Source organism: Acomys minous (assembly GCF_964271855.1).
Source record: "Acomys minous genome assembly, chromosome: 8".
In the NCBI taxonomy this organism is placed as follows: Eukaryota; Metazoa; Chordata; class Mammalia; order Rodentia; family Muridae; genus Acomys; species Acomys minous.
The window spans coordinates 17,491,483-17,516,190 of NC_140489.1; the positions used below are offsets into that span (position 1 = coordinate 17,491,483).

At 43.7% G+C, this 24,708-nt stretch overlaps 1 protein-coding gene across 3 annotated transcripts in view; it reads right to left on the bottom strand.

The window, feature by feature from the left end:
- Positions 1 to 19,682: 19,682 nt before the first annotated feature.
- CPSF2 (cleavage and polyadenylation specific factor 2) overlaps positions 19,683 to 24,708 on the bottom strand; it is a 32,918-nt gene continuing 27,892 nt past the window's right edge. For all 3 annotated transcript variants that reach the window (XM_084793875.1, XM_084793873.1, XM_084793874.1), the window contains exons 14-15: positions 23,596 to 23,730; positions 19,683 to 23,230 (exon numbers count right to left, since the gene is read on the bottom strand). In XM_084793875.1, the coding sequence (XP_084650001.1) occupies positions 23,138 to 23,230; positions 23,596 to 23,730 (228 nt within the window). In that variant the 3' untranslated portion in view covers positions 19,683 to 23,137. The remainder of the gene's footprint in view (positions 23,231 to 23,595; positions 23,731 to 24,708) is intronic.

The window sequence follows — 24,708 nt, forward strand, 5'->3', positions numbered from 1 at the left end:
CTGCAGCTCAGCCTTCTCTCTGACAGCTTCTTTCTGATCTGTTGATGACACTGTATGGTCCATGTTCTCCCTCTCTCTGTTTCTGTTTTTGTTTGTTCTTCTTCTTCTTCTTCTTCTTCTTCTTCTTCTTCTTCTTCTTCTTCTGTGCATAGGATCGAACCCAGGGCTTTACCCATGCTAGGCAAACAAGGCAAGGGCTCTACCACTGTGCTATATATCCCAAGCCTGGAGTCCATGGTCTTAACATGTAATTATCCAAAGCCAGGACCCCACATCTTATGTCTTCCTCCCCTTGGGTGCCCAGGATGCTCCCTAGCGTCAGCTTCCAAAAATGGTTCTGTCTGGCACTAGTCCCACTTTGGAGGTTATTGGAGGGTTAACATTCCACAGGCTGGGAAGCATGTCAGATGACAGGTACAGCTCATTTCTATTTTTAACTTTTCTAATTATAGATTGTTCCAGAAGCTATGGATTATGGGATATAGATGAGCGCAAATCCATAAGCATTGCATAGGATATAGATCAGGTCTGGGTTATTTTGTTAATCAGTGTGTTATCTGGCTGAGTTGTAGAATTTTATTTTTTCCTGATCTGTGGTCAGATCTGTTACCCATTGTCCCACTGGCTCATCAGAATATTTATTTTATGTGCATGAATTGTAAAAAGAAAAATTTATTTGCATGCTTCAATTGTTGTCTGGGAGGCTTATTGCCTCTGTCTGCTAACCTAGCCTACTTCTGGAAGCTTCTAGCATCCATACAATCTAACCTAGGGCAAGTATGTCTTCAGCTGTAAATAGAATAGTAGCAAAGTCAGAAGTCAGAAAAATACTAATTGAATCCTTGGCTTTTGAAAATGCTAATTCAGATTGGAAAAGGGGGATTAGGCCTTGAAAGGTGAGATCAGCATTAATAGAGGGATGGATTAGAGATACGGCTGATGTTGGATCTCATGTTTATGATGCTAATCTGGATAGACATGATTTCTAAAAGTCTTAGGAAAATTCAAGATGGCCGATGTTTTAATTGTGGTAAACAAGGCCATTTGAAAAGGAATTGTAGGCAAGACATTCCTAGAAACAATGTGTTTTCTAGAGATAATGGAAAAAGAAGGCTCCTGCCTTCTGGAGTGTGCGGGAGGTGTGGCAAAGGCAGGCACTGGACCAGTGAGTGCAGATCAACAAGGGACAGGCAGGGTAACCCTTTGCCATCAGTAATGCCCAAGGGGCCTCCTACAGGTCCTGGCATCAAATTTGATTCGATCATTCCCTGTCTGCATAGGAGAAACTCATCCACAGAGGAATTAAAAGATGTAATGCCTGTTGTGAAAAACAACACTGCTCTGGTTGTAAATCAAGGATGGAACAGCTTCAATAAATAAAACAAAAAAATTGAGAGACCACAAACAAATATTTTGGCAAACCGCTATGAATGATCAGAGACCAAGGCACACTTGCCTTACCAGCATGAAATGAAAAATGGGGTCTTTTGTTTGTTTGTTTGTTTTGGTTTTTCAAGAGAGGGTTCCTCTGTGTAACAGCTCTAACTGTCCTGGAACTTGGTCTGTAGCCCAGGCTGGCCTCGAACTCATAGAGGTCGACCTGCCTCTGCCTCCCAAATGCTGGGAGTAAAGGCATGAGTCACCACCGCCCGGCTAAAATGGGTTTGTTTGTTTGTTTGTTTGTTTTTTAAACCACGTCTTAATTCATGTTAGAATGTTAGACTGGAGATTGCCACATGGCCCACCCGATCTTGGACATCAGCTTCTGAGTTTTCTTCTCAAATAAAAAGGATTGTTTTGTTGTTTGGCATTGAAAACATAGTTAATGTTTTAAGAAACTTCAAAAAGTTACTAAGTTCAAATATGTTTTTTTTTTATTTATTCATTTATTTTTGGGTTTGTTTTGTTTTGTTTGTTTTTTGGTTTTTCAAGACAAGGTTTCTCTGTGTAGCCTTGGCTGTCCTGGACTCACTTTGTAGACCAGGCTGGCCTCAAACTCACAGTGATCCGCCCACCTCTGCCTCCCGAGTGCTGGGATTAAAGGCGTGCGCCACCATGCCCGGCTTTGTTTTGTTTTTTGAGACAGGATTTCCCTGTGTTAGTCTTGACTGTCCTGGACTCTCTTTTTAGACCAGGCTGGCCTTGAATTCCTAGCAATCCATCTGCCTCTACCTCCCGAGTGCTGGGATTAAAGGCACGCACCACCACACCCAGCGCATATTGGTTTTTTTAAATCTCTAAGAATTGGAGTAATTTGGAGCTAAGTAATTTGGAGCAGGGCAGTGGTAGCCCATACCTTTAATCCCAGCAGAGACAGGCAATCTCTATAAATTAATTGCTTTCTAAATTCTAGAGTTACAGTGAACAGGGTGGGGTGCTGATAACTGTAATCTCAGCACTCAGGAGACAGTAGTGTGCAGATCTCTGAGTTCGAGACCAGCCTGATACAGAGCAAGTTCTAAGTAGAGAAAAACTTAGGTCCAGGTGTGGTGGTTCACACCTTTAGTCCCAGCACTTGGGAGGTGCACACCTTTGATCCCAAGACTTGATAGGTAGAGGCAGGAACATTAGAATTAGAGTGATTAAACTTAAAAGCTGATTGCAAAAGGCGGGCTGAAATTCAAAGTGACTGTCCTTTGTGACCTAAAATTAAATACACTTAAAGCTATATTTAGCTTTCAAATTTCAAAAGAATTTTTTAAATTTGTAATTGAAAGATAATACTTTTTCTATTGCCAAAAAGCCATTTTGCCCTAGGAAAGCTACAACCCACCAAAAAAGGAAACCTCCAGAGTTAGGGTTGGGGCTGGCTTTGTTTTCATCTTTCGGGGAGAATAAAAACATCTGACAAAGGAATCCAGAGACCACTGGACAAATAAACCATCTGAAGAAAAAGACTACTTAGGAAGAGAAAAATGTCACAAGGAAAGGAATAAATTGGCCAAGTGGGATTGCCTGCCTCCATCTTGTCTCTGCTGCCCTCTACACACACCAGTGGGAAATGGTTTTCATGTCGTCCCAATTCAATTAATTTGAATTAATTAATGGGGTCTTTTCTTTGTTTGTTTGTTTGTTTGGTTTTTCAAGAGAGGGTTTGGGGTTGGAAAGTGGCTCTCTCCTTCTCTAAACCCATACATGCTTGCAAAAAGGAAAATTCAAAATCTCTGTCTCACATCAGAAGAGCAACCTGGTATGGGACAGAGGAAAACCAATAATAATAATAATAATAATAATAATAATAATAATAATGAGCTATTCTATTGTCACTGATCTCATAACCTTTTGGTTTTCATTTGACTCTCTAACTTTTCTTAAGGTATAAATATTATCTCAAAGTCTATAAGATTATTATGTGTATATAAGCTTTCTGTCATGATACTAGTATTAACTGATTTAGAAATAAGTTTCATCCAGCTTCCTGTACATGTTTCCAGGTTTGAGTCTGAAGCAAGTAACTACGAACAAAGTTTGTGTACATTATGGTCCTCAAACTTTTCTGAGATCTTCAGATTATGGCATTTAAAATGTTTAGGTTTTTTTTACCACTCCTAACAGTAATCTTTTAGGCTTCCAAGAAGATGGTGGAGCCCCCAATGACAAATCCACCTGGACTGTGTAACACCAAGCACTGGGAAAGACTGCTCCCAGATTCTCCTGCTGCCTGGTTCTGTGCAAACAGTGGACACCTTTGAGTTGAGTGTTGTGTTCTACTGAGCTGACAGCCGCCACCCGAAGATCAGCTTCCAATTACAGATTGCTTAGGACATTCAAATTGCTGAGCTCATGTGAGACTAGTGTGAGCATTTTACAGAACTTTGAACTCAAAAATACTTAATCCTAAAACTGCCAAATACAACCAAGCTAGACATTGTGGAAAGCTTAGCAAAAATAGTCTTACTATATTAGAGTTAAAAATCTTTCATTTTTATGTAGACAAAAAGGGGGGAGATATAGAAATAATATAGGAATAGGAAAAAAAGGTAGATTATTGAATCTACGCTTATAGATAGATTGTATATTGATACAAAATTAAGGTTATAATTGTTTACATTGGTATAGATCTTTTGTATATTGATACAAAATTAAGATTATATTTTGGTTGTAGCATACTGTGTATCAACTATTTTTAAGGCATTATACCTATGTAATTCTTAAAAATGCAGTATGAAGTTCTAGTCCTTCTGAAAGCTACTATCACAAACTGTTTATGATAATTAAGAAATGTAAACTAATAGTCAATCAAACTTGTGGTTTTGTTAGGTACTAATTTAGTTAACCACAGGTGTTTTCTAAGTTAATCAGTCAGTATATAGCTAGAAACTAGTAATTCAGATATGCTAGAGACAGATAGGTGGTCTTCAAAAACCTCAGGGATCTACAGAATATGGCATTTAAAGACGTTTTATTAATTTGAGAATTTCTTGACAATCAGACATATCAGCCCCTGGCAGCACCCCATTTGGACTTCAAAGAAGATGATGAACATCAAAATTTTCTTCTTTAGGAGATGGCATCATATGTGGCAAGATAGCCGCTGGACAAGAAAATGTTCTTGTTTCTACTGCAGACAGAATACTGGACAAACTGGACGCAGGAAAGCCAAGCTTTGGAAAGACAAGATATGTAAGTCTTTCTTAATCCCTACTTCACAGAAAAGTCTGATATTCCCAGCCAGAAGGCTGAAGGTGATGCTCCAATGTTACAGTTGGGTGACTGTCCAGGCAGCCAACAATCTCTGTGATTTCTATAGCTTTGGAACCTGCTTGCTCTGCACTTCTTGTTTATTCAGATAATATTCATCCTTCTTAGGTCTCTGATGGGGTTGAAGACTAAATAGTTATAGTCTGACAATTAAGCTTAAGTTGTTTAGGATTTAAGAAGATGTTTTAAGTCTAAAAAAATGTTTTTTTTGATTGGTAATGCAAGTTATGCTACAAAGTGATTTAGGTATAGAATTTTGAACTCACCAAGATAGGATAGATAGCAGAATACTTTCTCCTATCCAAGGTTGCCAAATACTAATGGACTGGACATTATGAATGTAGTTTTTTTGTCTTTTTTGTTTTTACCAGATAGTAGTTTATTGATTTTAGAGAGAAAATATTTTATTTAGACAAAAGGGGGAAATGTTGCCAGATATTTCATCCTACTGTGAACCCCAAGATGTGAACTGTAGAAACCTCTTTTTTGTTTTGTATGGTTCAGCCTTAACACACACCTTTAATTCAAGAACTTTTTGTTTTTTGTAAACAGGTGATTATGGTTTGGCTCAGTCCTAGCACACACCTTTAACCTAGAACTTTCTGTACACAGGTTTTAATGAAGTTAATCCTAGGTCAAGAGGCAGAGCAAGAAAGCAGCTGACAGGGATTAGTTAAAAAAAAAAAAGAGGGGGGACTTTGAGAGAAGAGTATTGATGACCGTGAAGAAGAAGAAGAAGAAGAAGAAGAAGAAGAAGAAGAAGAAGAAGAAGAAGAAGAAAGAGCTCTTTGGCTTTTAGCTCTTGGCTTTTTCCTGCTGAGTTAGCAGACCTCTTTTCATCTGGGACAGCAACTGAGTGTGGAGCTTTTTCCTCCTGGGATATGGGCTGAGAGGGAAGGTCAGATGGGTGCTTTCTCTGCCTCTCTGAGTTAGCAGGTTTTCACCCCAGCATCCTGGCTCCTGAGTCTTCATTGATAAAAATTGAAGATTTGGGGATTTTACTTTTTTTTAAATAACAACAGTGGATGTTTGCCCTGCGTGTATATCTGTGCACTACTTGCATGCCTGGTGGCTGGCGAATCCAGGAGGAGGCTTCAAATGCCCTGAAACCGGAGTTAGAGGGGGTTGTGAGTTGCCATGTGGTTGCTAGGAACCAAGCCCATGTCCTTCCTTGTAAGAGCGGCCCATGCTTCCAACACAGCCATCATCTCTCCTGTGCAAAATAAGCTTTGTAAAACAGTGTCCTTTCCTAGCCTGTAAAAAAAATACTTCCTATCGTGCATTTCCACATCCTCCCTGGACTTCATTCTCACGTTTTATGTCTTCCTTGGATTCTAGCCCCAACTTCAGGCTGAGAAAAGGGAGACAGATAACTCAGAGCATTGAAGATTTATCTGTATAGAGCTTCTCTTATTCCATGGAGTATCTCATTTGCTTAGGTTATTCTGCATGAGAGAGTTTAAAGGGAAATCAGAGCAGGTAAGATGGCTCAGAGGGTAAAGGCGCCTGACAACTTGAGTTCGACCCCTGGGACTTATATGAGAAAAGGAGAAAAATGATTTCCAAAAGTTGTCATTTAATCTCCATGTACAAATGTGCACACACACGCACATGCCCTTCCTTCCTCCCCACCCCCCTCTTTCTCTGAAACTAATGTTTTTCCAAAGCCCTGTATGGGTTTTTAAAAAAAATCTGTGGCTGCTGAGTTTTTAATGACTCCAACTAATTACCCTTTCTACTGATTAGATGTTAAGTTGAAATCATTAGTTTTACCACCATTGAAAAGTTCTAATAAAACCGATTAATTATAAAGGAAATGTGGTTTTAATATGAAATTACCCCCCAGGGGATGGCCATTTGTACAACAAAGAATGTCCCTAGTTCAGGTCTGTGGGAGGTAGATAGTAAATTGATCCCACAAAGGAATGCTGGTTGCAAGTGCTGCAATTCTGCGCACAGTTTCCCCTTAGCTGGAGAGAGAACTGAACTAACACAGTGTGTGTTTATACCGCTCTTGGCAATAAGGAGAGCGAGGGCTCCTGGAGAATGCAGCAGTGGGGACCCAGGAAGGTATTCATCTGCCAGATCTTACATTCAGTACCTACTCCCTAGGGTGCTGCATTTAAAACACGGGTAGGTCCTCAAGAACACAGTGCGTGTGATATGGATGACAGAATCAGGTCATCTGGTCTGACCCCAGCCCTGTCTCCACCTGACATGCAAATACACTGAGAACCAAAGAGGACCAGAGACAACCAAGCCTTCAGGATGCGCAGTCAGTTCACTCCGCATAGACACTCATCTGTTGTCCTCCATCGCCACTGTGATGGCAAGACCGCAGCCACTTCTGCCAAATGAGTGGGCATCTTCTTCAAACATCTTCCTGAAACCATGTCTAGTTATCTATGCTCGTCTGGCCTTCTTAAAGGGCAAAGGATCTCGTGTCAGAAATGGAGTGGGCACGTTCTCGAAAAGAGGGGGCCACTTATGTCAGGGTCGGTGATGCAGAGCAATAGTGCAGGCTGAGGGTAGCCAGGCTCTGCAGTAGGCTGAGTGTGAATTGAATCCCAGCCTTTTACTAAAATGACCCCTATTTCTAGTGTGAATAAAGAAGGCGAGAAACAAGGAAAGCCCCAGAATAAACAGAGCCCAGGGGTTCGCTCCAACACAGAGAAACTGGGGGTTCCATTCTCTGAAGGCAGGACATAGAATTTTTGAACTTTTTGAAACCTGTCTTCCAGCTATATAATGCTGCCTTCTTCTTTTCCTATTTTGGAGCCAGTCTGCTTTCTTTCTTTCTTCCCTTGTTTCTTTTACCCTCCCTCCCGCCTGCCTCCCCTCCTCCCTGCGTCTCTCCCTTCCTTTTTGCAGGGCTGGGAATAAAACTAAGGGGCCTTACTCTACTGTTGAGAGACATCCCAGTGCCTGCCCCTCCCCCCTCTTTTGAGATAAAGGTTTTGCTATGTAGCCCAGGCTGACCTTGATCTCTTAATTCTCCTGCCTCAGCCTCCTCATTGCTGGTATTACAGTGTGTCCCACCATGGCCGGATCTTACTGCCACTTTAGGATGGATCTAACCGTCTTGGACATTGTTTTTGATGTTTTTGTTTTTAACATAATATTTTTATCTATTCCAAGTCCAATTAGTGAAGCCCATATGCACATGAGCATCGGGCAATCCCCTGGAGCACAGGCATCTTACCAGTGGCCAAAACCTCCAAGAAAAATAACTCTCTCTTTCCTACCAGCCATTAGCTGCCGCTTGCCCCTCAGGTTGGGGTGTGGCCTCAGGAGCCCCTTATCATCCATGCCGGGATATGGACGGGCTGGGTCTTGTGTGAGTAACCACCGTTGCCCTGAGTATAACAGCCATGTCATGCCTAGAAGGCAGCATCTCCCAGCACTTCTCCCCAGCCTCCGGCTTTTATATTCTTTCTACACCCACGTCAAGTGATCTCCCTGAGTCTTGGGGGTTGAGGATGGTTGGTATAAATGTTCCATTTAGGGCTGAGTATTCAGAGTTCACTTATCAGCATTTTGACAAGCTATGAGCCTCTGTACTAACTGCTGAACACTGCAAAAAAAGAAGCTTTTCTGACCAAGGTTGAAGGGAGCACTGATTTCTTAGTGCAAACATGTTTAAAGGGGGCATTTGACAACATGAGCATTTAGTAAAACAACAACAGCAAGTCTCCCCCTAGTACCAAGACCTTCCCAGCCATGGAGTTTTAAGCAGGTTGACAGTACCAGGTATGAATTCCCTCCTGTGGAGTAGACCTCAAACCCAATTAGAAAGCCCTATGTTACTCCCTTAACAGTCATGCCGCAATTGCAGCAGTGGGCACATCTTGCCTGGCAGGTCAGTATTGGATCCAGCCCTAAGACTCTGGCTGTCTTTTCTCCCCAGCAAGCTGAACAGCACCTGTCACTATGAAAGCCAGCCAGCAGGGAGGAGTTCCCTGGTCAGTTCAGGGTAAATTTCTTCCGTCTTGCAAACGAAATGTGTAGTGTCGCCATCAATAGGTTCTAACTATCTAGCTGTGGTGAGACCAAGAACAATGTCACTAGCCTATGGTAGAATCTTCTGGTGTTTCCCTAACATTGCCTGGTAAGGAGGTGTCCCTACCTCACTGGGATGTTCACTTACTAACTCTTCTCTCCTGGAAGAAGCATCGCGTACCCATGCGGGATATCTCTGTTCAAACTCCCTTTTAAAAAATCATATTTTTAAGCCGGGCGTGGTGGCGCACGCCTATAATCCCAGCACTCAGGAGGCAGAGGCAGGTGGATCGCTGTGAGTTTGAGGCCAACCTGGTCTACAAAGCGGGTCCAGGACAGCCAAGGCTGCACAAAGAAACCCTGTCTCGGAAAAAAAAAAATCATATTTTTAAATTAGCTAACAAAGCAGTGGGCTTCTATAGGCCTTCCTCATGCATCAGTGGTTCTGTTTAACCCACTCTCTCCCCTTCCCCTCCCTCATTCCCTTTTAAATATTTCATCTATTTCAGTGCAAGTGTGCACTTGGGGGTGCTCAAAAGCTGATTCATATCCTGGTTGTGGTTTTTATTTCCTAGTGATTGGCACCTTGAGAAATGTGAGCCAGGGTCTTCACTTCCTGGTCTGTTAGGTGGAATAGCATGTTAGAGGTAGCATAGGAAGCTAGGGTATTAAATCAAGGTAACGTGTGGCAGGTGTGTGGCAAACGGTAAAGGTTTTAATCCAAGCCCTTAGGCCAGTTGACTAGATGCAAACACTGGGCGCAGACCATGAGTTAGAGCACAAGGCGCTGGCAGTGTGGCTTAGTTTATTTGTTGTCTATTACTGATTATTGTAGGATGTCTTACAGAAGTCCATCCTGTCAGAGCACTGGCTCAACAAAACCAAACAGCCAAAAAAAACAAACAAACAAACAAACAAAAAACCTGGGCGCTGGTGGCGCAAGCCTTTAATTCCAACACTTGGGAGGCAGAAGCAGGCCAAGCTCTGTGAGTTCAAGGCCAGCTTGGTCTACAGAGTGGGGTTCCAGGACAGCCAAAACTATTCCCAGAGAAACCCTGAATCAAACAAAACAAAACAGAGCACTAGGCTAACTAGGTTAGTATTGGCTTCATGTCTCAGGAAACAAAAGTTTGGCTCTCCTTTTCCCTACTACAATTTTTTTGTTTTTATTTAAAGTTAAAAAAAAATTGCCAGGCGGTGGTGGTGCACGCCTTTCATCCCAGTACTTGGGAGGCAGAGGCAGGTGGATCGCTGTGAGTTCAAGGCTAGCCTGGTCTACAAAGCAAGTCCAGGATAGTCAAGACTACACAGAGAAACCCTGTCTTGAAAAACAAACAAACAAAAATTGTGTTTATTATTATTGTGCATGGTGTGGTCTGTATGTAGACATGTGCATGACTCTTCTCCTTCCTCCTTTATGTGGGTCTCAGGGACTGAACCCAGGTCATCAGGCTTGTGTGGGAGGCACCTTTAGCCACCGAGCCATTGAGCTGGCACTCCAACCCTTTAACGTATTTTTGGATTAGCATACAAAGTAATGGGTTCCACCGTGGCATCTCACACGCATGCCGTTATACTTTGTCCCATTCGTTTCCTTCCCCAGTGCTCTCTGCACCCGTGACTTATCCGTTTCTATCCCCAGAGAGCTCCCTTTTCTGGTTTTTAATTTTTTTCCCCTAATTACGTTGCATTCCATTTAGTGTGTGATTGTGCACCGACTCATGCAATAGTGTGCACGTGGAGACCAGAGAACAAGCTTCAGGAGTCAGCTCTCTCCTTCCGCCATTTGGGCCCCAGAATTTGAACTCGGGTTTTCAGCCTTGGCAGCAAGTGCCTTTATCCTCTGAGTCACCTTGCTGACCTATCTTTTGCTTTTTATTTTTAAGTTTTTTGAGATAGGGCTTCTCTGTTGTAGCCTTGGCTGTCCTGGACTCACTTTGTAGACCAGGCTGGCCTCGAACCCGCAGCAATCTGCCTGCCTCTGCCTCCCCAAGCGCTGGGATGAAAGGCGTGCGCCACCATGCCCGGCTTTCCCCAGTTTTTTGCTGATATTTGTTTTCTTGAAAATAACCATTCTGACTAGGGTGACGTGGAATCTCAATGCTGTGTGAATTAGCATTTCCCTAACGACTATGTGCAGCGATTGCTTTTGTGTACTTAGCGTTATTAGGACACCATGGAAGATGGGTGTTTGGCTACAGCTGTGGTTGCTACCAAATTATGCTCGCTGAGGTGAGAGACCCACCTATCCCATGCTCTGGGGTCCCAGAGAGAATATAAAAGTGATCTGACCTCGAGCAACTTGACCTTTCTGACTGCAGATGTAATGTCACCGGCTAAAAGAAGTGTTTGCCACCATGACTTGCCTGCTGTGGTGGCCTGTACCCTCAAACTGTGTGCCAGAATAACCCCTCCGTGTTCTTGTCACAGAAACAAGACAACTAACACACTAAGAGTATTGGACAATTTTTCATGGCCCTTTTTTTTTTTTAACTTCCTTTGGGGCCTGTTATGTGGAGTCCATTAACACATTTAGTGATCGCTTTGGCGCTTCAGTTCTGAAGTTCTTTATATACCTCCACTCCCTGTCTGAGGTGTAGTTAGCAAAGATTCCCACCCACCCCCCTTCCCCCCTCCTTCCCCCCTCCCCTCCCCCCTCCTGATTTTCTACTCTGCCCCTTCTCTCTGGTGATCACTTCTGTTGGCAGGGAGACGCCTTTAAATGCCATATAATCCCACTTGGTAAATCTTGGGATTTGAACCCAGATCCCCTAGAAGAGCAGCCAATGCTCTGAACCTCTGAGCCACGCCCCTCCAGCCCCATGACATCATCTCGATCAAATATCAGAACAGCCACAGCAGCTTGTTTCCAGTTTCCATTCATGTGATAGACTGTTTTCATTCTTGACTATTAAAAGCATAGGAAGCGACCCCAACAGAGGCCCATGTGCTGAGGACTTACCTTTGTGCTTTCAAGACCTCCCGACTACTAATCACCTAGTGGAGGGACACTGCTGTGACTATCAGGGACACCCCTGGAACCTCAGCACTTTGACCTCTGTAAGGGCAAAAATATATACAAATATGTGTAGTAATACTTCTTTTATAAAAAAGTTAGGCATTGGCTAAAATGAGACATTTCTACTCATGTTTTCTTGTACCTAAATTTTTCTATAATGAATCTTTCCAAGCTATTTAAGGTGAAAATAAAAGGTTGGGTGGGATGAAGTTTACTGAAAAGAGAGCTCTCACTGGAGTCTCTCCAGTAAAATGAAGCTGGAGCAACTCACCTTTATTGTGAAACCTATTAGTAATTAGAGTCCATTGGTCTGTTAGCAAGATAGCCCTACAACCCATTTGGTTTTTTGTTTGTTTGTTTGTTTTGTTTTGTTTTTGGCAGCCATCTTTATAATCAAGTTTTAGTCTCAAGAAATGCTTCTTTCATAAAATCTAGAATTCTAAGCTTTAACGCTACATGAAATACTTGTGCCACTGGTTCAGAAAGATGGATGACATTTCATTTTGTTATATTTAGCCCATTGCCCAAACTTGTCACCATTTAGGCATGTGAAGAAAACATAATCTTGCCTTAGTCTGGGTGCCCAAGGTGAAAACAGTCTTGGGATGACACCCCAGGGAGACTTCGTCTCTACAAACTGATTAACATCTGAGATAATTCAGAGGAAGAAGTATCAGCCCAAGACAAAAGATGGGCCAGCAACTCCAGGCCAACCTTTTTTCTTTCTTTTCTTTTGTTTTTCCTTTATTTTTTTTATTCTTTATTTTATTTTATTATTTTTTAAAGATTTATTTATTATTTATACAGTATTCTGCCCACATGTGCACCTTCCCGCCACAAGAAGGCACCGGATCTCGTTACAGATGGTCGTGAGCCATCATGTGGTTGCTGGGAATTGAACTCTGAACCTTTAGAAGAGCAGATGGTGCTCTTAACCTCTGAGCCATCTCTCCAGCCCTATTTTTTTTTTATTTTTTTATTTATTTTATTTTATTTATTTTTCTGAGACAGGGTTCTCTGTCCTGGACTCACTTTGTAGACCAGGCTGGCCTTGAGCTCACAGCCATCCACCTGCCTCTGCCTTCCTAGTGCCCGGCTATTGGCTATTGTATTAGAAAATGACCATCAATGTGAGGAGGGAACCAGAGGAGAGATGGGAGATTCCCGCCTGAGGGAGTTGGAAGATTGGCAACAGCTGTGGCATGGCGGGCATGGCATCTGGGGTTGGGGGTAGGAAGGGGGTGGGGGGTATAGGAGTGAGGATGGGGGTGGGGATACCTCCAAATTCGGTCCACGGATGGTGTGGCTGCTTCTGTCAGATGGATGAGCTGCAAGACTCCTGAGAATGACTCCAGGGGATTAGCCCCACAGAACTGATACCCAGGTTTCATTCTTGTTCTTCTTAGTATCCTCTCCTTCCTATATAGGGTAGACGGGTTGAAAGGGAGGTGCATGCCTTTAATAAATTCCTAATAAGGTAGAATCATTAAGGAATCGGAGCCTACACAGGCATCTCATGCAAGGGCCATTTCTTCTAGTGGTAGGTCATTTGCCACGTTGCCTAACTTGTCGTCAATCTCTTCAACCAGATTTATAAAAAATGTCAAGAGAAGTAAGATGAAGACAGAGCCTGCAAATTCAGATTAGCACAGAGCCACCAAGGAGCAGTCGGTGGAAAATAACGCTGAGGGGATCAGCAGCCCCACTGACTGACTCCAAACCAGCACATCTCTCCGACTCACTAGTAAAGATTTTATGAGAAATAGCCAGGGGCTATTTAAAGACCCCATGGAAGCATTCCTGGATAAACATGTCTTAAGATTCTCATGCAGTCCATGGGTTTTCCTATTTTTGAACAATGGAAGGCTGTTTTCTCTTATTCTGTGGAAAACAACATAAAACAAGCCATAGAGAGATACTTAGTAACTTTAAGATGAATGCATTATCTCCTTGATCAGACTAGAAAGCTTGCTGTTTCAACGCGTTAGACCTCCATTAGGCCACATGGTAGAAATTCCCGTTGTTTAGAAGACACTGTGAGTGAGACAATTGAAAGTCATTTTAGAGGGCTCTCATCTAGAAGCTGAAAGGATAAATGTAAGAGTGCTTTTTTTGGGGGGTAGGCAAAGTGGCATGTTAAAAGCTCCAGCTTACCAGTTATCAGCTGTGTGACTTTGAAAAGCCATTTAGACCCCTCAGAGCAAATTCTTTTTTAAATTTGGAAACGGAGGTGACACCTAGCCTTCAAGTCACAATGCAGGAGCAGGAGGCAATGCCTGTGAGCATGGCATTTAATCATGAACATGTGCTGAGATGCTCCCTGCACACGTAGAGGGCTTTGGATGGTTCATACCACCCATCCTGGGAGTGCTGCACCCACCACTCTCATGACTTGCAGCGTTAGGTCCAGTCTACATGATCGCCATCATGTCTGAAGAACTTGACTCCTGAGTCTTCACTCTCAAACCCTGTGCCTATGGACTAGATATGGAGAATCCAGAAGACAGCATGTTCTTCTACCTTTTGATATTAGTTACTCAAATTCTCATGGAGAACTCACCCTATCTGTGCTTAATTTTTGGTAAGAACATCACATTAGCTATGGAGTTGATACATAGTAAAAGACGTCATATAGGGAATGGTCCACACTGTAGCCAATCCATTCTTTTACTAGTACCGTGAGAGACGGTTTGTCCTGCTGCCTTGGTCCTCAGTGAAAATGAGGATCTCAGTAAGATCCTTTGGTTCCTAATATGCCAGGGATAGTTTCTTGGGCTCAAACCCAAAGAATTCTGGTAGCATCTCAAAACAATCCACTGGGCTGAACATGGTAGCACACACCTCTGTCCAAATATTTTTCTGTGAGTTTGAGGCCAACCAGGGCTGTATAGTGAGATGCTGTCTCAAGCAAACAAAACATTACACACTTTGGGGAGCATTAAGGCATCTCAGAGGCTTGAGTGCCAATTCCTGGGACCCACATGGTAGGAGAGAAGCAACTCCCACAGATGGTCCTCTGATTGCCAGACATGCACTGTGACGCACACAAATAAATGCAATTTAAAAATTATTTTTAAAGATGATCATATGGTGTAAGGCCTATCACGTGTAAACTAGAGGGCAACCAATGACAGACTGTAAGCCTCAGTTTCCTCATTTGTAGGTGGGGATAATAACTTGCCCATACTGCCCACAACTGTGAAGTTTGAGGCAAGGCACGTAAAGTACTTAGCACAGCATGTGGTACAAACAAAATACTCAGTGCGAGGCACTATAGGTTAGGGGCTTGGGTTTTTTGTTGTTGTTGTTGTTATTGTTGTTTGTCTTTTGCAAAAAAGAAAAAATATTCCCATTAAGTGAGCCAAGTCTGTAAAATGGAAATAATTATGGTCCTAGAACCCACTTCTCCCTCAGGTAAGAACAAGTTCTAATAATGACTACACAGGTTGCCAACATCGGTTACGTAACTGGACTCCATCCTGAGCCTCCGAAGGAAGCATTTGTCCAGGGGCATATTATTCCTCCCACTCCAAACTGCTAAGACTGAAAAATGACTGTTTAAGAAAAGAACATCTCAACATTCAGCATAGTGAACTTGGTCCTGACACTCCTAAAACTTAAGGGGGTGGATGATCCAAATGAACTGACAGTCAAAGTTCTTTGGCAAGGACAGTTATAAAACCACGCTAGCAGGTTACTTAGGATCTGTAACCACTGACGTTTTCTAGCTTAGAAAGCAGACTGAGCTCACTACAGTTCCTTCTTTTTCACCCACCCCTCTTCTAAGAAGGTTCCCTGGATAGCAAGCATTATTTCCCCTTTGCTTGCCTGAACAGTCAGAACAGGGCTTACTTACGGCCAGAGCGAAGTTGTGGGAGAATGTCTAACAGCCAAAGCAGGGGAGGGGGGGAAGACATGGCTCTGTGGTTAAGAGCACTGGCTACGCCTCCAGAAGATCCAGGGTTGATTCTTAGCACCCAAATGGTGGCTCAGAACCATCTGGAAATCTGGAAATCCAGGGAAATCTGATGTCCTCTTCTGATCTTTGCCGGCACCAGGCATCCACATGGTATGTATGTAATATACCATGTATGTATGTACACACACACACACACACACACACACACACACACCCCACTCAACATAAAAGATAAAAAACATAAAGATCTTTGAAAACAAAAACATAAGTCCAAAGACTACACTGCCAGAGAAGAGGCCTTCAGAGCCAGTGCGTTTCTTACCAGTCAAGCCACTGGGTGAGCTGGACTGAGTTTTGACAGGACCATCTGAACTAAAGGTGCCAGCTTGAGGATGTCCCCTGTGGGGCTCACTAGCAGGTGCCACTGGGTGCTGGGACGTGAGGAAACCTGGTCCTTGAGCAGGAATGCACAGGACTTGTAGCCAAGAACCAGCCCCCACGGAGCGTGTTAGGGAGTTAGGAAGCTCTGTGAAAGCCGGGCGTGGTGGCGCACGCCTTTAATCCCAGCACTTGGGAGGCAGAGGCCGGCGGATCTCTGTGAGTTTGAGGCCAGCCTGGTCTACAAAGTGAGTCCAGGACAGCCAAGGCTACACAGAGAAACTCTGTCTCAAAAAAACAAAAAAACAAAAACAAAAACAAAACAAGCTCTGTGAAAGAAATCAGAGGCCAGGGCTTGTGGGTTTTAATAGGTACTGATGAAGAATCAGGTATGCATGCGCCCGGAGGTTCTCAAGTTTGTCTGCTGAAAGGGCATAGCAGCAGTGACAGCGTAGGTGGTGATGAACCCAGCGTGGACTCTAAAACCATTCTTCCCTAAGGTGATCAAGACTCTTTGGGGATAAATGGCTGATGCCAGGACTGGGCTAGGGTACATTCAGGATGACACCTTGTGGTACCAGAAATGTAAGGAATTCTTCCAAGGAGCAAGGGGGAATGACATGTCAGGACGCCAGAGCTTGCCTGAAAGTGCTCAGGGGTCCTGCGGATACAACGCAGCAGTGATTGCTGCCTACGGACGGGAATAAATACGATGATGAAACTACTGGACGGCTGGACTGTCAATCAAATCTAAACGCAATGGTAGAATCAGGAAATTACCACCTGGCAATAAGTGACTCAAGGAAGAATTATTAATGGATGTTACAACTAGCGTATAAAGATTGAGAAAGTCTCAAAGTCGCCCCCTGCCCCAATACCTATTCCTCCTTAATAAGCACGTGTGGTGTTCAATTCACTACGAACAGCAAAACACCATCTGGCAGGAGAGGCAGGCATTAACTTCTTAGCTTAACAACTTGGAAGACAGCAGCTAGGTGGTGTGGTGAGCACCTTTAATCCTAGCACTCCCGAGGCAGCGGGAGAGGCAGCGGCAGGAGGGTCTCTGACGGAGGCCAGCTTGGTCTATAGAGTTCCAGGACAGCCAGGGCTACACAAGGAAACCCCGTCTCTAAAAACCAACAACCAACCAAGCAAACCGAAGCTTTGAAGACAGCATACCCAGTTGTTAAAAATTAGCGATAGCCAGTAATGGGGAATGTGGATCCAGGTACCTCTTGATATAATGCAGAGAACACAGAATGGCTTTTCTGAATCTAATCGCTGCAAACCATCCCACAAACCCTACAGTGAGGCTCATGCTAGGTCTGCACTCTTCAGAGCTGCCCGGCCCTTGAGAGAGAAACTAAGGAATTGCTCCAGTTGAGTACACCTAACCTTGTCAATAGGAGTTAGTAAAGGAGCAATTGAAAAGCAAATGGCCACTCCTTCCTTGGGGCTGCCTGTGAGGGGGTTATTACCATCACAGTTGCATTCTAGCCTCTGGTGAGGTCCAAGACTGTCGAAAAGAGCACCCTGAAGCATCTGGCACATGTCAGGCCCCATATATCAAAATTAGGTCCAACTGGTAGAAACCCAGAGGTACTGACCACAGCCTGTGAGAAGACTCAAGGACCAGACGCTGACGCCCAACATTGGCTACGGGATAGGAAAACTGGGCACATGCTGCCCACTGGCTTCCAGGAAGTGGCTAGTCGACAGTGTCAAGGAGCTGGAAGTGCTCCTGGTGTAGGCAAACCTTACTGTGCTGAGATCACTCAAACTGAAAACCGTCATGGAAACAGCAGCACAGCTGGGTCACCAATCCCAGTGCCAGGCTGTGTGGCTAAGGAAGTGAATGGATGGCTCACATGCACGCTTTATTTGTGCTTGGGGGGTGGGGGTGGGGGTAAGGCTGAAAATAAATAAATAGCAACATCTGAATGGGGCTTGTGAACGAAATGGTAAGCATTTTATTAGTGTTCATTTTCTGATAGAAATGATGTGTTGTAAGGAACTTCCTGGGGTTTTGGGTTGGTTTTTCTTGAGACAGGGTTTCTCTGTGTAGTCTTGGCTGTCTTGGACGCACTTTGTAGACCAGGCTGGCCTCGAACTCACAGCAATCCACCTGCCTCTGCCTCCCAAGTGCTGGGATTAAAGGTGGGCGCCACCATGCCCGGCCTTGGGTTGGTTTTTCAAAAATATACCCTGACAGGCCCATGTGGTAGCACGTGCCTGTAACCCCAGTCCTTGGGAGGTGGAAGCAGGGGAGAGCTCAGTGGTCAAGAAAACCTAGGTCTTGTTCCCAGCACCTACATCAGGCAGCTAGCAACCACTTGCTAACCCCAGGAATTTTCTCATGCTACAGCGCTATCAGGCGCCACTCTTAGCGTAGGACCAAAGCCGTACTATCCCCAACCAAAGCGAAGACAGACCAAGGAGCTGAAGTGGCACACTCGATTCTGTTAGAGACAGCGCCTCCCTGTGGAACCCAGACTGGCTTTGGTTGGTGATTTTTCTTCTTCTGTCCCCCCCCCCCCAACCCCCGTGCTAGGAAACTAAGGGTGGGCCGCCATGTCTGACTCTGGGGACTAGATTCTCCTCAGCTGGGCTCCACTGCCAAACCTGCCTCTAACCAGCATTATGCGTCTCAGTCAAATCTTTCTTATTCCACAGCTTTGTTCATTAGATACTAAAATGTGCTGGACTAGATAAATTGTCCATTTTAGGCACTGCACTGTAACGTTTGAAGTAATCTATTTCAGCACTCCCTCCTTTCCTATTAAGAGTGGGCTTTGTGCAGAACTTGATGAACTAATTGCAAAGGTCACATGGGAACGCAAAGGATTCCATACAGATGAAGAAAAGTCTTGAAAGGAAACAAGTTAGGGGATCCAAACATCCCGCTTTCCACAAAGTTCTTCGGGTGGTGTGACACCGACATGGAGATCCAGCGAGTCACGAAAGAGAACTAGGGGAGCAGACACAAACTTGGACTTGGTCAACTGACTTTCAAAATGGCAAAATAATTTTTAAGAAAATTCAAGAAAGGATGCTATGACAACTGGACATCTACAGGCAGGAAAGTAAAATTAGATGCTTACCTCATAACCAAGAATTCAACATGGGTTAACAGACAGACAAACCAAAAGCCTGCCTCTAAGAGCTAAAACTGTGACTATTAGGAAGAAAGCCTATCTTTGCAACTTTGGAACGAGGCTTTCTAAGAGTGACTTTTAAGGGCAAGACAGCTTAGCAGGTAAGGTGCTTGCCACCAGGCCTGACAGCCTTAGTTTGGTCTCTGGGTCCCACATTGTGCAAGTTGTCCTCTGACCTCCACATGTATGCTATGGCAACTGTGCACCCTGCCATCACCACTAAATAAATTATTCAAAAAAAGAAAACGCTTTCTAAGAATGTCACTAATAATGCAAATAACTGACAAGAGAAGAAATGGAACTCAAAATTATAAATTTTGTTTCATATCACACTATCAACAAAGTAAAGACAAGCCACAGAAATATTTACCACTCATACACAGAAATATCTAGAAAACATACAGAGCTTCCTAACAATGAAAAAGATAAACAGTTTATAAATGGACAAAGGAGTTGAAGAGACATTACTCCAAAGACATATAAACATCCAATAAGCACAAGAAACATGGCATGCTCAGCATCATTATTTATTAGTGAAATATGTAAGCCAAAACGCCTCCAGGCTATGCCTCCTCACATGCTAGGGATGATGAGAACAGAAGACAGAGTCAAGAATGCATGTGGGGGAGGGGGGGCGGGGAACAGAACCTTACACATATGCCAACGAGAACAAGAAATGGTAAGCTGCTTCACAAGACAGACTGTATGTAGCTGCTTAGATGGTTAAGCAGTTACATGACTCAGTGATCCTATTCTTAAGCATACACCCAAGAAAATTTAAAATACAAATGCTCATATCATATTAAAAAAATCTTGTACAAAAATGCTCAAAGCAACATTCTTTATAGCAGACAAACAAACAAACAGCCCCCAAATACCTGGGAATCACTCAATGTACATCAACTGATGAACAAACATGACACCCGAGCAAGAGTCATAAAATGTATACAGGGGCCAGGTGTGGTGGCGCACCCCTTTAATCCCAGCAGGCAGAGGCAGGCGGATCGCTGTGAGTTCAAGGCCAGCCTGGTCTACCAAGTGAGTCTAGGACAGCCAAGGCTACACAGAGAAACCCTGTCTCGAAGGAAAAAAAAAAAGTATACTGAAAGTATACGCCTATAATCTCAGCAAACCAGAGGCAGGAGGATTATGAGTTTGAACCAATTTGAACTACACAATGTAAGACCACACCCCAAAGCAAACAAAAATGAGGCAAAGACATTATTACATTGATGAATCTTGAAAACAACCGTTAACTGAAATGAAAGAAGACACAGAAGGCCATGTGCTGTGTGATTCTTTTTTATGAAATGTCCAGAAGAGACAGAAGGAACGGTGATTAAGTGGGGAGAAGAGACTGTGGGGTGCAAATGGTTACTGGGTTTCTTTTTGGAATGATAAAAAAATATTCTGGAATTACATAGCAGTAGTTGCAGATTCACCAAAATGAGCCAATTGTATCATTTTTTAAAGAGTAAATATTTTATGGTATGTAAATTAGCTACAGACGCACAAAAAGGTAAATAACCCACCTTAAAAGACTGGTTTCTTCTCTATTGTGTCAGGTCACCTATCGAGTCACAAAAACACAGAAATAACTGCAACAGTGACTGGTATGTGTAACCGCACCTCAATAAATACAGTTAACATGCCCCCCCAACCTCCAGACCTAGGGGTCAACCCCAGGGCCTCACACATGCTCCGTAAGTACTCTACCACTGAGCTACAACCCCAGCCTCTTTCCCTCTTTTGAGCAGGGTCTTACGTGCTCCAGGCTGGCCTTAAGCAACGTCTGAATTAAGTGATGAAATTAACCAGCACGTGCTACTATGCCCGGATAAAAATTCTTAAGTCCTCGGCTGCTAGCTCACATGCTACCTTGACTCTCGCGTCTGAGAGCCTCTCTGCACTCATGATTTCTCTATTGTCTTTAAAAGCTGTGTTTTTCCTAAGTAGCTGAGGCTGCAATCAATGTCTCCATTTTGGGAATTTCAGGATAATGTCATGTAGTCACAGGCAGAAGTACTGCTCGCTAACGGTGTTACTTAGAGCAGCTATCTTCAGGCAGTACTTTAAATTTTACTTCCTGTTCACAGACAGCAGAAAGGTTAGGTAAGAAACACTTTTAGCTATAGGTACCAGCATGGAACAGGCATAGCCAAGAGTTTTTACTGTGTAACAACTGCAGGGGTTCTTCCCCTGGAAGAGAAACAGAATCACAGGCTTCCTCTATATAGCAACAGGAGAGAAAAGAGGAATGTTTCATGGCTGCTAAAACCAAAACACACTTTTTACACACTCATCTCTGCAACACTATTTTGTACATCTGGTTTTCAGTATCAGAAGGTTACAAACTTTGCTTCAGCATTGAAACCACGTAAGAGATGACCTCGGGCCTGACTGCGGATCCCTGGGTTGAAATACACAGAGTTCCACAGTTAAAAGAGAGTGAGGCTTCTCTAGATGCTAAGTGCAGAAAGGGGGGCTTACGGACGGCCTTGTTTAAGCTGCCTTCTAAAAGTTAAACCAACAAATTACAACAGGACAACACGACTCATTGTCCAAGTCAACAGAATTACATATTTTCAGTTTTCACTCTTGAACAAGACTCATTTGTACTACATCAAGGGTGGCAATTACCTGGGCTCAGCACTATTTTTGTAGTAGTGAACATAAAATCCAACCACTGCTTACATAAAGTTGGAAAACAAGCTAAGAAAGGAAAGCATTTACACTCTTTAATTAAATTACACTGTTACCTTATAAAAATGTGAGGTTCAACGTTTGCTTTTTTAAAAGCAGAGCATTGGATGGTTTCAAATAGTTACTCAGCCAATAGTTAATTCTAAATAAAATACATGCAGAACTGGTAGCACACCAGGCTCTCTTTTTGCTGGTCTGTGCGACAGGGTCTCAGTATGCAGCGCAGGCTGCCCTCTGACTCACCATCCTAGCCAGGCTCCTGAGTGTGGGGAATTACAGGCAGATGCATCATACTCGGCCTCAAGGCTTTCTTTTTTGTTTGTTTGTTTGTTTTGTTTTGTTTTTCAAGACAGAGTTTCTCTGTGTAGCCTTGGCTGTCCTGGACTCGCTTTGTAGACCAGGCTGGCCTCGAACTCACAGTGATCCACCTGCCTCTGCCTCCCGAGTGCTGGGATTAAAGGCGTGCGCCACCACGCCCGGCTAAGGCTTTCTTTTAGATGACATTTATTCAAACGATGAGGTTATAAATTCAAATTGAGTAACAACAAAATTTTAATAAACAAGAAATGGGAGAAATAAAATTTCTAAACTAAATGTGCGCCGCCTTGCACTGAAGGTTGAGGGCAGAGGGCGGAGGGCAGAGAGGGAAGGGCAGAGGCTCCATCTAGAAGCAGCTGCAGATCAGGACTCAACAGGGAGAAACAGCACAATACCCATTCCAAAAAATGTCACCAGTTTTTTCCCCCCATTATCTTTTATTGCATATCCTTTCTATACAATTCTCCCTTTTTACTCCAGAAAAATGTAAGAAACTGTTTGCAGGAATGTATGTACACCAGTTTCTGTAAGGCCATGAACTGGTTTGCTAAGTTGCATTTATTTTTTTCCTCTTCTTCAAGTAGCGAGCCCTTGGAGCAAGAGCCCTTGGAGCAGAGAGAACTAGTACCCTTTAGCTCTGGTCCTGTCTTCTTGGGAGTCTGTTGTTCAGAGAGAGAGGCAAGAGCATTTACAAAACGGGTTCTATTTACATTTTCTGTCTCTCTTTATTCAGTACTGAGACTCAAACCCAGGGCCTTGCGCATGCGAGGTAAGAGCTCTACACCCCAGGCCCTTGATTCTTATTTTTCAAAATCTAATACATGCTCACGTTTTCTGGCAGATTCTTTTTATATGTTACAAAACAAGACAGTGAAAGCTTAGCCTCAGATGAGAATCCTTTCTTCCTGAGAAAGGTCAAGCAGACATTTCTTGACATCATGTCCTTTACACAATGGCATACTGTTCATATAAAAGGTCTCGGATCCTATAAAAGTCTTGACAAAGGCAGCCTTCTAACCCGATGCGTCCAGTTTCTGTCTAGAAAAAACAGTTTAAAAAGTTCTTTAGTACATCTCCCAGTCATCAGCATGCAGAAACAATAAGCAACATTTACAACATGGACCACTTTGAGACGGTCAGGAGATGGGCAGCCCTGACTCTGGAAAATGGGTAAAATGTTGTAGCAATGGGTTTTAGTAGACACATAAATGCCAGAGGTTCAAATAATAAAAATTTACTGTGAAATTAGGTACCATGCATTTGAACCACTGCTATAAGCCTTTAGGCCACCACTGTGGATGTAAACAGGTGGTTTTCAATTTTATAAAATTACAAGACTACAGCATTATGATAACACCTCAGAAGCACGTGTTCAATTCAGTCCTTGTTCAAAATAAACTTACTCTGCGGACTGCTACTTGATTGTTGCAGACAAGCACGCCCCCTACAAATTCCGCTTGAATCCCCTCCCGTAAAAGAACTTGCTTGAAGTCAGACAGTCTTGGTTCATTCATAAAAACTGACTGATGCCCAGGAACCTAGAATAAGGTCAAAAGGGAAAGAGGAGCGCCAATAAAACAGTAGAGGCAAAACTGTATTGGGTAAAGTGCAACACTTCATGATCTCTAAGATACTTTTATTACTCCCTCGAGTCCTCTGACAGATCATTTCAAGACTGTAAATTACATTCCCAGTTTGTTATTCTGGGCTCTACCTTGTCACTTACCATCATGAAGCCCTGCACATTCTCTGATGTTTCACAATTTTATTAGTCATGCCTCCTAATAACAGAGACTCGGGGCACTATGATGCTCTTCACTCAACCACTGCTGGAGGGGTCAGCTGGGGTGTCAAGAGGCAGAGCTGATCTGAAGCCTCGCTCTCCAGGTCCCAGGCCCCTGCTTGGCTCAGAGGGGGGGTTCCCTAGCCCCCCTTTTCCACGTTCCCTCCTCCCTCAGAGTGATTGCAATAGACGCTACAGGCTGAGGATCAGAAAAGCAAGTGCTTTTGCCTAATGCTGCTGCTACGAAAGTGTTTTTGAAGAGCACTACAGCGTTAGCACAAAGGGAAAAGCTCATTGCTCCCCCCCGAATTTCAAGCGTAGTACCAGGCCAGAAGCCAGCCGAGGGGCATCTCTGCATCTCGGCTCCACGGAGGCTAACGGCTTCACGTGCCAAGCCGAGAGACGCTCATGGTATTAACACTGCCCTGAGCTTCATTAGTCAGGAGGTCCTCTAATTAACCAGGTCCCTCTTGAGAACGTGGAACTCCTCGGCTAGCATGAAAGCTGTACTCAGGGAAAGATGTTCAGCTGCGTCACAACAGAAGTGATTTGGATGGAACTGACAGCGCAGACACACGACATTCTTAGAAAACTCCCGTCTCCAGACTGGAGATGGGAAGAGGGCGACCCTCACACCCAGACTCAGTATCTCAAAGTCTACACTGAAAAAACAAATTGTGCCTGGTGGTGGTGGTGCACGCCTTTAATCCCAGCATTCGGGAGGCAGAGGCAG